This window comes from Oncorhynchus masou, chromosome 15 (genome assembly GCF_036934945.1).
Source record: "Oncorhynchus masou masou isolate Uvic2021 chromosome 15, UVic_Omas_1.1, whole genome shotgun sequence".
NCBI lineage: Eukaryota > Metazoa > Chordata > Actinopteri > Salmoniformes > Salmonidae > Oncorhynchus > Oncorhynchus masou.
The window spans coordinates 8,822,699-8,836,506 of record NC_088226.1 but is presented as its reverse complement, the minus strand read 5'-3'; the positions used below and the strand labels follow the sequence as shown (position 1 = coordinate 8,836,506).

The 13,808-nt window shown below is 45.8% G+C and overlaps 1 protein-coding gene across 1 annotated transcript in view; it reads left to right on the top strand.

Moving 5' to 3' along the window:
* Positions 1-13,808, top strand: part of LOC135555512 (myosin-10-like) — a 78,264-nt gene that overhangs the window by 41,078 nt on the left and 23,378 nt on the right. The window contains exons 4-7 of the mRNA XM_064988012.1: positions 4,213-4,240; positions 6,659-6,761; positions 10,891-10,983; positions 13,738-13,801. Of these exons, the coding sequence (XP_064844084.1) occupies positions 4,213-4,240; positions 6,659-6,761; positions 10,891-10,983; positions 13,738-13,801 (288 nt within the window). The remainder of the gene's footprint in view (positions 1-4,212; positions 4,241-6,658; positions 6,762-10,890; positions 10,984-13,737; positions 13,802-13,808) is intronic.

The following is a 13,808-nucleotide window of genomic DNA, read 5'->3' as shown; positions in this document are numbered from 1 at the left end:
CTCCAGGAACAGGGTTGGAGATAAAACCTACAGGAGGGTATCTCTCCAGGAACAGGGTTGGAGATAAAACCTACAGGAGGGTATCTCTCCAGGAACAGGGTTGGAGATAAAACCTACAGGAGGGTATCTCTCCAGGAACAGGGTTGGAGATAAAACCTATCTCTCCAGGAGGGTATCTCTCCAGGAACAGGGTTGGAGATAAAACCTACAGGAGGGTATCTCTCCAGGAACAGGGTTGGAGATAAAACCTACAGGAGGGTATCTCTCCAGGAACAGGGTTGGAGATAAAACCTACAGGAGGGTATCTCTCCAGGAACAGGGTTGGAGATAAAACCTACAGGAGGGTATCTCTCCAGGAACAGGGTTGGAGATAAAACCTACAGGAGGGTATCTCTCCAGGAACAGGGTTGGAGATAAAACCTACAGGAGGGTATCTCTCCAGGAACAGGGTTGGAGATAAAACCTACAGGAGGGTATCTCTCCAGGAACAGGGTTGGAGATAAAACCTACAGGAGGGTATCTCTCCAGGAACAGGGTTGGAGATAAAACCTACAGGAGGGTATCTCTCAGGGTTGGGATAAAAACAGGGTTGGAGATAAAACCTACAGGAGGGTATCTCTCCAGGAACAGGGTTGGAGATAAAACCTACAGGAGGGTATCTCTCCAGGAACAGGGTTGGAGATAAAACCTACAGGAGGGTATCTCTCCAGGAACAGGGTTGGAGATAAAACCTACAGGAGGGTATCTCTCCAGGAACAGGGTTGGAGATAAAAAAACCAGGAACAGGAGATAAAATCTCTCCGGGAACAGGGTTGGAGATAAAACCTACAGGAGGGTATCTCTTGGGGAACAGGGTTGGAGATAAAACCTACAGGAGGGTATCTCTCCAGGAACAGGGTTGGAGATAAAACCTACAGGAGGGTATCTCTCCAGGAACAGGGTTGGAGATAAAACCTACAGGAGGGTATCTCTCCAGGAACGGAGATAAAACAGGGTTGGAGATAAAACCTACAGGAGGGTATCTCTCCAGGAACAGGGTTGGAGATAAAACCTACAGGAGGGTATCTCTCCAGGAACAGGGTTGGAGATAAAACCTACAGGAGGGTATCTCTCCAGGAACAGGGGAGATAAAACAGGGTTGGAGATAAAACCTACAGGAGGGTATCTCTCCGGGAACAGGGTTGGAGATAAAACCTACAGGAGGGTATCTCTCCGGGAACAGGGTTGGAGATAAAACCTACAGGAGGGTATCTCTCCGGGAACAGGGTTGGAGATAAAACCTACAGGAGGGTATCTCTCCAGGAACAGGGTTGAGATAAAACCTACAGGAGGGTATCTCTCCAGGAACAGGGTTGGAGATAAAACCTACAGGAGGGTATCTCTCCAGGAACAGGGTTGGAGATAAAACCTACAGGAGGGTATCTCTCCAGGAACAGGGTTGGAGATAAAACCTACAGGAGGGTATCTCTCCAGGAACAGGGTTGGAGATAAAACCTACAGGAGGGTATCTCTCCGGGAACAGGGTTGGAGATAAAACCTACAGGAGGGTATCTCTCCGGGAACAGGGTTGGAGATAAAACCTACAGGAGGGTATCTCTCCGGGAACAGGGTTGGAGAGCCCTGGTCTAGGCTGTTTGAATAGATCAGGTGGATCAGCTTTAATTTTGAAGATAGATTGTGGCTTCCATCAATGTAATTGTCTGCATAATTTCCAATCCCCTAAATATATATTTTCCTTTATTATTTTTCCTAACACTATCACCCCTCCCCTAATTGTATTAAACTAACAGACAACAACACTTTGGCTTCTACTTCCAGCTTATACACACTATACATTTTACAGACACAGTATATTTTACAATAGTTATCTTTTGTTTGTTTTTAGTCCTATCCAATACCAAAGCCCTCCCATCTATCTCTGAAGACCATCCAGTTTTGATTTCTATTTGCCATGTATTTTTCAACAGTGCTGTTTCAAAAGATTCTGAACCTTTATACATTTTACTGACACGGTATATTTGACATTTAGTTATCTTGTTGTTTTTAGTCCCACCCTTCAGCTCCTCTCAACCCCTCCCATCCATCTCTGAACACCATCCAGTTTTGATGTCTATTTGCCATATATTTTTCAGCTGTGATGTTTCACAAAAGTTCTGAACCTTTCTATTCTCATAGATTTTTACATATTGTCAATTAAAGATCAACATTTTTGCTAAGAGTATTATTATATTATTGGTGGATTGACTATGACTTCTAAATCACCCAGCAGTGCTATTTGCAGATTTAGTAAATGTTGCAGTTCTTCAGCCATTCCTGAAACTGCGACCAAAAAACTGCGACCAAAAACAAGCTACATATAGACAGAACCAGAACAAATTATTTAATGATTCTATCTCTTTATAGCAAAACCTGCAGAGCTGGGATGGTTGTATCCCCCATATATATAACATTCTATTGGTTGCAAGAATTTTGTGTAATAATTTAAATTGAAAAACCTTTTTTGAATCCAGCGCCATTTTGTGTATCAGTACATAAACCAAGTGTCATGAACTATTTTGCAATCTATATGGCACAGCAGTCAATGCATTTTTTGGTCCTTAAATGTTATCACAACTTATCACAACTTTCCGATTTTGTTCTTTAATGCAGGGCCAACAGACAAGTTCCTTACTTTTCCCCCCTTCCACTTGCCTCTTCCATTTTTGAGGTAATGCTGAAATTAGTTGGTTGCAATTTAGAGCAGACATTTCCATATATTTTTGTTAGCTGCATGTGTGATAATTCCACCAGTCCTATTTATGATATCATTTACAAAGATCATAACGTTTTTTTTATCAATTAGTATATTTGAGTTTAACCATAATATTGGATGTAATATTTGTCTTTTCTGGTGGATTAAACTGAAATTGGGGTTAGGGAGGGTTTGGCTGGTTGTCTCACCGCGCACTAGCGACTCCTGTGGCGGGCCAGGCACAGTGCACGCTGACCAGGTCATCAGGTGCACGGTGTTTCCTCTGACACATTGGTGCGGCTGGCTTCCGGGTTGGATGTGCGCTGTGTTAAGAAGCAGTGCGGCTTGGTTGGGTTGTGTATCGGAGGACGCATGGCTTTCGACCTTCGTCTCTCCCGAGCCCGTATGGGAGTTATAGCGATGAGACAAGATAGTAACTACTAACAATTGGACACCACGAAAAGGGGGTAAAATTTAAATTAAAAAAAATAGTGATATTTTGGAGATTATTTCATTTTCAAGTAAGAGGTTGTAATCTGAATAAAATATACCTGTTGTATGGCTGAATTCATATGAATTCATATTCATTATATAAATAGGCCTGTTTAATTTTGTCTGGCTTGCCATTCCAAATTAAATGGAATATTGATTTAATTTAGTAGCCCCCAATTGTAGCTAGCTAGGGATCTTATCATACCACCGTCGACAGAATAAAAGGTTATAGAAGCATTATTATGCACTACTTTCAGAGCACCTGCATACACTCAGTGATATCCAGCTACATCTGAGACTTAGGCCCAGTACTTTTTAACCTCGTTCGTTGCCTGTGTTTGCTGGATTAAACACTTGCCTTGCAGCATGGAGGAAGACGCTTGCCAAATTGGCGGCTTTCATCTGGGAATTTCCTGCAACTGGGTGTTCAACTTTAGTAGTTCTGTCATATTGAATATCTTGTTTTTCAATATATGGGTGAAATTAGGGCATGATTTGATCATATCAAGCACCTCCTCAACCACAGAGCCAGGGTGTCAGAGCAGTCCTCTGTGGATCCTAGGATTTGTAGTCTACATGGCTGCCCTCAGAGTTTAGGACGAGGCATGTCCAATCTGGTATGGATCGAAATCTCTTTTGAAATGAAAGACGTGTTAAGATCTGACTCTAGCTGTATGAGAGACAGTCATGCTATGTCAGAGTCTTTATGAATGGGCTGTAAGGCGGATCTGATCACACTCCCCAGTGTCTGCTGGGGCAGAACACGACCCCACTGTCACTGCAGGCCAGGGGACTCCTGTTGACATAAACACTGCATGTGGGGGGGTGTTCATTTCTTGTCTGGATGTCATGAAATGGTGTGTGTGTGTGTGTGCACATTGTGTGAGCACATTGTGGAATAGGCTGATAGTGGAATAGGCTGATAGTGGAATAGGCTGATAGTGGAATAGGCTGATTCTGACTCTGTCTTTTTGTTCTTTTCCCCACAGATCGTGAAGACCAATCAATCCTTTGCACGTGAGTATCCTACTACTCTGTTGGGATCATTTCTATTGACATCCTTTTCACTCACATTTCACTGAAACATTTTACATGATTGAAAACAGCTTGCTTTTCAAATCAAATCAAATTGTATTTGTCACATGCGCCAAATACACCCCAAACCAACAATGCAGTTCAAGAAATAGAGTAAAGACAATATTTCCTCAATAAACTAAAGTATGAAATAAAAAGTAACACAATAAGATGAAATAACAATAACGAGGACATAACACAGGGGGTACCTAGTCAATGTGCAGGGCTACAGGTTAGTCGAGGTAATCAAATGGGGGTAATGACATTGACTAAATTTAACATATCAAAAATAGTTGTGTATATTTCAGTGTTCCATATCAGAGGTATATTATCATCCCAAACCTTTATCTAAACTGCATTATGCTAATGCCCCTGATGACGCCTGAGGATGTTCTCAGAGGCCTCTGCTCTGCTCCGTCAGTATGCTAGCTGTCCTGCTCCTGAAACATTACCTCATTAAACTGCCCAGTAAGGTAAACAGATCGCCTCAGCCTGCCAAGTCCTGCTCTGACACCATCTCTCAAAGAGGACTCAGAGGGTAGAGGTTGTTTTTAAAGGAGGGCCGATTCCAGAGGAGACTCAGTGGATTTATGAGATGGAAAAGTAACCTGTCTGGGGCTGAGACTGATGTGGCTGCACCTTAAGTAGGGTCGCAGTGACGTACCCCGTCTTGTCCTTGAGTTCAATTTTGGTGATTTCCTCCATGCAGAGTTGCTCCCCAGTCACTCCTTTCAGATTTACAGTCGAGCTCTTAGACTCGGGGAAGAAGGCAGAACAAGCCTACAGTATGTGGGAGTGAAGTGAGCAGCATTAGCATCTGTTCGTTGGTCAGAATGGGAGTTGGGAGTTATGGGAGTTATATTGAAGTGATTAGCAAGGTCCTGCCATCCTGCTGGTTCTCAATTATGGATTAGATCTAAAAAGCTTTATGATGTAGTTGTGTAACTCTGTGTTGTCTGTTCACACTGCTAAGCTTTATCCTGGCCAGGTCGCAGTTGCAAATGAGAACTTGTTCTCAACTAGCCTACCTGGTTAAATAAAGGTGAAATTAAAAAATTAAAAAAAGTTATGGAACTAAGTTCGCCTTTGAGCAACTTTGTGCAGAGTAGAGTGAGTTATGAGTGTGGTTTGCTACACAGTCTTTAAACAATTACACCCCCTGTTGGCCAGGATGCTACTTCCCGAGTTCTTGAGTGCTAAATGCCAATGATCTAATTTAGACCGACCCATTATCACAGCAATAAGCACACCAATCTTACACCATCTCATAAAGTTGTCATGTCTGGCCAGAAACCTACTCTGTTGTACTATCTGAGAGAGAATCCAGTCTTCCTGTCATTGAAAACCAGTGAGAACTGGTTTACATGCCAGTCCACATGATGAGTAAGTAATTTGTTTTACAGAACAGAAAGTGGGTCAAAGACCTGTGGAATCTCTCACCTTAAGAGTGTGACACACTGATGCAAGTGTCACAGGCCTCACACACTGATGACCTGGCTACCTTGTGCTTGAATAAGAAGAGTGACTAATTCAGAAAGCCAGTCTGCTTGGAATGAAGAAAAGTATGTCCATGCCCAAATCTGATGTTGTCATTTCAACCTAAAACATCTCACTGTTCTCACAATTGCAATGTGACATCAAATGAATCTGAAATGGCATTTGATTAACATATATTACACTATACCCCCACACCACCCATATACAAAGTGTAGAGGAGGAGACTCACATTGAGTTGCACTCTGGCCATTTATCCATTAAGCCAGCATTCTGTGTGGAGAGCTAATAGCTGGCTATGGTAAAGCCACGGGTATGTGGCTGTGTGCTGGGTCTGGAGGGGAGTGAGAGTTGGGTCCTGGCGGAGCTGTGGACATCCCTGTCATTAGAGCCGGGCCAAAAGCAGAGCCTAGAAACCCTGGAGACCTGCCCACCCAACCACAGGACCCTGGAGTTAAAATCAGACCGAGCAGAGCAGGCAAAACAAACAACAGCATCAGACTCTCTCTAGTCTATAGTATGTCCCCGGGCTGAGCAGAGACATCCCATCTGACATGATGAGCCTATGGGCTGGGCTGGGTCGTTTATGTGTTTTGACTTTGGTTGAGAATATATGTGGAAGCCTTCCAGGAAGCTTGGCTCTGTCTAGCAACCAAAGGCACATTCATAACAGTAGACAAAGGGTTATGCAACTATTTGCTGGAAGTGTTCAACAGTGCTGAAATGTTATTTATTTTATGAGGCCTGCTTGGTAGTAGATTAGACCAGTTTCTTTGCTCTCCCTCATCCCTCCTCTCTCTCCCCCCATCCTCTCTTCATCTGTTTAATCTGATATGTATTGGTCCTGTCTGTCTCTTCCTCATACAGAGGCGAGTCGGGTGCCGGCAAGACAGAAAACACCAAAAAGGTCATCCAGTACCTGGCCCACGTCGCCTCGTCACACAAAGGACGCAAAGACCACAACATTCCTGTGAGTGTTTCCATTCCCTCCTTCCCTGTTCCCTTCCAGAACTCTTCCTGTTAAACCCTCCAATGTGTCCATGCCGGACCCAAAGGCCGAGGCTTTACCACAGTGTGTACTCAACTGACTTCTAAACAATGTGTTCTAGTTTAATGACCCTGATGCTAATGGCTAACGCAGCTCCTCCAGTAGAGTCTAATCAGTTTGTTGTTGTGTACCGCCTGAACCTGAACGGTCTCCGCTCCAGCTCTGTGGTGCTCAGTGCCACTCTGTCAGAGACAAATGTTAGCAGGATAATGTTAGCAGGATAATGTTAGCCACCAGTAGGTTCACTGCTTATGGCTTGTGTTTGACATAAGCACCTCCAGGTCTAACCCTTCCCTTTGTTTATTATCTAAAACAAACAGCCCGAATCCCCTAAAGCGTTGAACAAGCTCCAGGCAAGTGCTTCCCCACTTTCTAAAACACTTGTGCTCAGTTTGGATGTTTTTGCATGCCCTTCCTGAAATCAAACTGTACTGTCTTTTCCCATGAACTTATCTCTGCTGGCTACAGTATATGTGGTATTTGTTTGTGCTGGCAAAACGTTTAAGTCTGCTATCAAACCGACAGACTCGTATTACGTTGTGTTTTTATCAGTTGTTTTAGGTTTATTTAAAGGAAATGCCCAACAGTGTCAACATACAGTAAGCCTTAAGAAGTGAAAGAAATATTTTGTCATTTGAAAAACAGTGACTGTTCAATAACTAACCCCATTTGCATGTGCTGTTTGTGTTTAGGTTTCAGTCATATTTATCTTTGTCATTCCCACTTTGAATGTCCATGGCAATGAGAGGATTTGGTGTGAACTGTGAAATCCCATCAGACTGTGGCTCTCCAAACCCTCTTCCGCAACAACCCTCTAATATCTCAACCATTCGCCTTTATTCATGCTAGCTTTTCATTTGATTAGCTCATAAAGCCTCTGGCATAGCTTCAAATACCTTTAATGCACTGTTAATGCCCACGGCCACACTAATACTGTTTGTGTCCATAATAACACCTGACTACTCATTCACACACAGTGGATTCCTGTCCTACAGAACAGTCTGTGAGTAGCTGTTGCTTTTGAATGTTCCTAATCAATAAGCACGTGTTGGGTCAGTGATGTGGGAATGCTGTGACCTTCCTGTCCCCATCTCAATCCTCACTTGGACATCTTTGGGAATGAAATGAAGCTACTATTGTCTCTCTGCTGCATAACATGGGCATGCTTCAGTAACAATGGAGGCTCACCTGGGACTAATACACTGCACATCATTTTTCAGCTTGATTCATGATCCACTGTTCCCCCACAGAGACTTCTAACCTTACAGCATTCTTTCCAACTGAATACTCCACTGTGGATACTTCTGAGTGTAAATGAGATATTTACTGGCCCTCATTGTCTCCCCACTCAGTTTGCCCAGGAGCTATTTTTCTTTCTCAAAACCTTTTTCCCCCTCTGTAAAGCTATGCTTTGCTGAAGCAGATGCTGCTAAGATTAAACACCCCCTAAAAAAATTACACTCACCCAGGTTGTGTATATGAGGGTGTTGATGTGTGGCGTTATCCTGGCTGTAACTCTGTACCTGAGTCCATGTGCCAGAATACACCAGTCCACTACAGCCCACTGCCCTCCCACACCACGCTACCTCTGTGTCCAGTTAGGATCCCTATGAGCACAGGCCAGAGGAATGTGGAGCGAGGGGACGATGGGAGGGAGGAGAGGGGAGGCTGGGGGCCAAGTAGCAGCTCTGATAGAAGAGTGGGCCCCAGACACCCAGTAGCCAGGACCTTGGGGATTTTTCAGTAGGGCAGAGCAGTGAAAGTATTGCATTGATCTGATACAATGTGTGTGCATTAGGGAGGTATTGTGCAGTGTAGTAGGTAAAGGATAAGAGAGGGAGTGAAAATGTACACATGACCCTCCCTTAGCGTCCAGCCATCAGGAGAGAGAGGTTTGACTGGAGCAGCTCTCTGACTCTGATCCAGACAGTGGGAGGAGGAACTCAATACCTCCATGTGATCTGTACAGTTTAGATCTGATTTCCACCCTGAGTTGAGCTCCTGAAAGACAAATAGTCCTCACGCCGTGTTCTGCCCCGCCAGGCACCCCGACTCCAGTCTCATTCCACTGGAAATTATATATGTGGAGTCATTGAGCTAATTAAACACAATCTACCCCGGGGATGCTCCCTTCTCTTACGTTGACATGTTTAACTATTCAGACAACATTATGTTAATAATGTGTCTTGTCTGGAACCAGGGGTTTAGTGTATGTATGCTCTGTAGTGCATTTCTCAAACTCTAGAAACCTGAGTTATAGGATGTGCTTCATGGTTGGCTGGACACATCTACACGGTAGAGGCTGCAGTATGTTTAAGTGGGCCAGACCCCAGTCCTTCTGGCAGCAGCCCTACTTCTCTCTGCACCACTCTCTCACTCACCCGTATGTAGGCTGAGCCTGTCCCACATATCTGTTACCCCCCAACCTTTAAAATCACAGAAAACTCTGGCCCACCGGGTCAACAAAAACCTGGCCCCAGTGTCCCATCCCCGAAGAGAAACCAGGGCGGTACAGGCTGGCTGGTTGCAGTGCTATTTCTGTTGTGCCCACACAGCCAGCGCCCTGGTTAGAGTGGGTACAAGGGGCGAGGTGTGGGATGGTGGAATGCCCCCACCGCTCGAGGATTTGGGAAGTAGCCACCGCCCCGTCACAGCAGTGCCTCCCAGAAGTGGAGGGTGCATGTGAGCAGCGTCACAACCACAGGAATGCTCTCACCACCCCACAATGTCTCACTTTAGTTACTGCAGGCAGTGCTGCTTTTGACCCTCTGTCCTCTCTGTATGTGGGGAAGAAGTAGACTAGTGGCCTCTCAATCCCTATGAGACAGTTGGCTATGCCCTGTGGTTGGCTATGCCCTGTGGCTGGCTATGCCCTGTGGCTGGCTATGCCCTGTGGCTGGCTATGCCCTGTGGCTGGCTATGCCCAGTGGCTGGCTATGCCCTGTGGTTGGCTATGCCCTGTGGCTGGCTATGCCCTGTGGCTGGCTATGCCCTGTGGTTGGCTATGCCCTGTGGTTGGCTATGCCCTGTGGCTGGCTATGCCCAGTGGCTGGCTATGCCCTGTGGCTGGCTATGCCCTGTGGCTGGCTATGCCCTGTGGCTGGCTATGCCCTGTGGCTGGCTATGCCCAGTGGCTGGCTATGCCCTGTGGCTGGCTATGCCCTGTGGTTGGCTATGCCCTGTGGCTGGCTATGCCCAGTGGCTGGCTATGCCCTGTGGCTGGCTATGCCCAGTGGCTGGCTATGCCCAGTGGCTGGCTATGCCCTGTGGCTGGCTATGCCCTGTGGCTGGCTATGCCCTGTGGTTGGCTATGCCCTGTGGCTGGCTATGCCCTGTGGTTGGCTATGCCCTGTGGCTGGCTATGCCCTCCAACCTGTGATGGACATGACCAGCAGCATATAAACAGCATATAAACCTCTGTCTACACGATTCATACAGTAGGCTTGTATTCGCTCAGCTCATTAGCTCGAATTGATCAGTTGGTGTATGTTTTGACATAATATTATTAAACTGCATAATATTATAAACGGAATAATATTTAGTCCCAGATGTTAATAACACGACCGCCACATCTGATTTAAAAGCATTATGATCAGGCCTTTTGAGGAGGATTCTCGTGCTGCATCATTTTGTGTTCAGTCAAACAAAAATGTATTTTTCTCTCCAAAGCCTGGTATTGATATTGAGGAATGCATTATTAAAGAAAGCCTCAGTCAAAAGTGCACTGAATCTTCCGTTTTGCAGATGAGCTGAACCATATGGTTTACATTTAGTGTTTCTCAACATTGTATGAAATAATTGGGTACAATGTCGTCTTACTGACATCATACTTTTAATGGGTTATTCATTCAGTAGAAATATAGCAGAGGTCTACTGCATAACAGAGGCTCCATTCTCACACTCTTTTTACTTCCCATGTCCACCCTGTGGTGAAAGCAAAGGCACTTGTCCATACCGATTTAATACATCTTTCATTAGCGGTTCATGGCTGGTTTAGGTGGTGGTGGTATTAACTGGCTCTATATCACTCAGTTTCTCCCTCATTTTACAGGGCGAGCTGGAACGGCAGCTTCTGCAAGCCAACCCCATCCTTGAATCCTTTGGCAATGCCAAGACGGTGAAAAACGACAACTCGTCACGTTTCGTAAGTTCAAAAAGCTACACTTGGATACAAATGGTCTTGAATGTGACAGCTGTACTGTGTTTTATGTACACATTTGTAGACGGTCTATACACAGACCCGCTGTGTAAATAGGTATTGTAGGACCTGCCTCTCCAGAATACAGTGAAATAGTGTATGAAGGAGAACACTGTCTGCTAAAGAGCACGGCAATGCGCTTTCCATGTTCCATAATCCTGGCATGCACACACACACTCACAGTGTATCCCCACTTCTGACCAGAACTGACAACACACACACACACTCACAGTGTATCCCCACTTCTGACCAGAACTGACAACACACACACACACTCACAGTGTATCCCCACTTCTGACCAGAACTGACACCACACACACACACTCACAGTGTGACCAGAACTGACACCACACACACACACTCACACTTCTGACCAGAACTGACACACACACACACACTCACAGTGTATCCCCACTTCTGACCAGAACTGACACTTCTGAACACACACACACTCACAGTGTATCCCCACTTCTGACCAGAACTGACAACACACACACACACACACTCACAGTGTATCCCCACTTCTGACCAGAACTGACAACACACACACACACTCACATTGTATCCCCACTTCTGACCAGAACTGACAACACACACACTCACAGTGTATCCCCACTCTGACCAGAACTGACAACACACACACACACTCACAGTGACTTCTGACCAGAACTGACAACACACACACACACTCACAGTGTATCCCCACTTCTGACCAGAACTGACAACACACACACACACTCACAGTGTATCCCCACTTCTGACCAGAACTGACAACACACACACACACTCACAGTGTATCCCCACTGACCAGAACTGACAACACACACACACACTCACAGTGTATCCCCACTTCTGACCAGAACTGACAACACACACACACACTCACAGTGTATCCCCACTTCTGACCAGAACTGACAACACACACACACACTCACAGTGTATCCCCACTTCTGACCAGAACTGACAACACACACACACACTCACAGTGTATCCCCACTTCTGACCAGAACTTCTGACCAGACAACACACACACACACTCACAGTGTATCCCCACTTCTGACCAGAACTGACAACACACACACACTCACAGTGTATCCCCACTTCTGACCAGAACTGACAACACACACACACACTCACAGTGTATCCCCACTGACCAGAACTGACACACACACACACACTCACAGTGTATCCCCACTTCTGACCAGAACTGACACACACACACACACTCACAGTGTATCCCCACTTCTGACCAGAACTGACACACACACACACTCACAGTGTATCCCCACTTCTGACCAGAACTGACAACACACACACACACTCACAGTGTATCCCCACTTCTGACCAGAACTGACAACACACACACACACTCACAGTGTATCCCCACTTCTGACCAGAACTGACAACACACACACACACTCACAGTGTATCCCCACTTCTGACCAGAACTGACAACACACACACACACACACAGTCAGTGTATCCCCACTTCTGACCAGAACTGACAACACACAACACACACACACTCACAGTGTATCCCCACTTCTGACCAGAACTGACACTGACACACACACACACTCACAGTGTATCCCCACTTCTGACCAGAACTGACAACACACACACACTCACAGTGTATCCCCACTTCTGACCAGAACTGACACCACACACACACACTCACAGTGTATCCCCACTTCTGACCAGAACTGACAACACACACACACTCACAGTGTATCCCCACTTCTGACCAGAACTGACAACACACACACACTCACAGTGTATCCCCACTTCTGACCAGAACTGACAACACACACACTCACAGTGTATCCCCACTTCTGACCAGAACTGACAACACACACACACTCACAGTGTATCCCCACTTCTGACCAGAACTGACAACACACACACACACTCACAGTGTATCCCCACTTCTGACCAGAACTGACAACACACACACACACACACAGTCAGTGTATCCCCACTTCTGACCAGAACTGACAACACACACACACACACACACACTCACAGTGTAATCCCACTTCTGACCAGAACTGACAACACACACACACTCACAGTGTATCCCCACTTCTGACCAGAACTGACAACACACACACACACACTCACAGTGTATCCACACTTCTGACCAGAACTGACAACACACACACACACTCACAATGTATCCCCACTTCTGACCAGAACTGACAACACATACACACTCACAGTGTATCCCCACTTCTGACCAGAACTGACACACACATACACACTCACAGTGTATCCCCACTTCCGACCAGAACTGACAACCCATATCCCCACTTCTGACCAGAACTGACAACACACACACACACACTCAGTGTATCCCCACTTCTGACCAGAACTGACAACACATACACACTCACAGTGTATCCCCACTTCCAACCAGAACTGACAACACATACACACTCACAGTGTATCCCCACTTCCGACCAGAACTGACAACACATACACACTCACAGTGTATCCCCACTTCCGACCAGAACTGGCAACCCATACACACTCACAGTGTATCCCCACTTCCGACCAGAACTGTCTCCCCACATTCCACGTCACGGATGTCTGCAGAAGTGATACTGTTGACTCAGTGGGGACTTTTGGGCTCACAGAGGCCTACAATGTCGCACAATGTTTAGAACTGCTGCCTTACACATTTTGTATCCCTCCCTGCAGGGCAAGTTCATCAGAGTCAACTTTGACGTGACCGGCTACATTGTTGGGGCCAATATCGAGACCTGTATCCT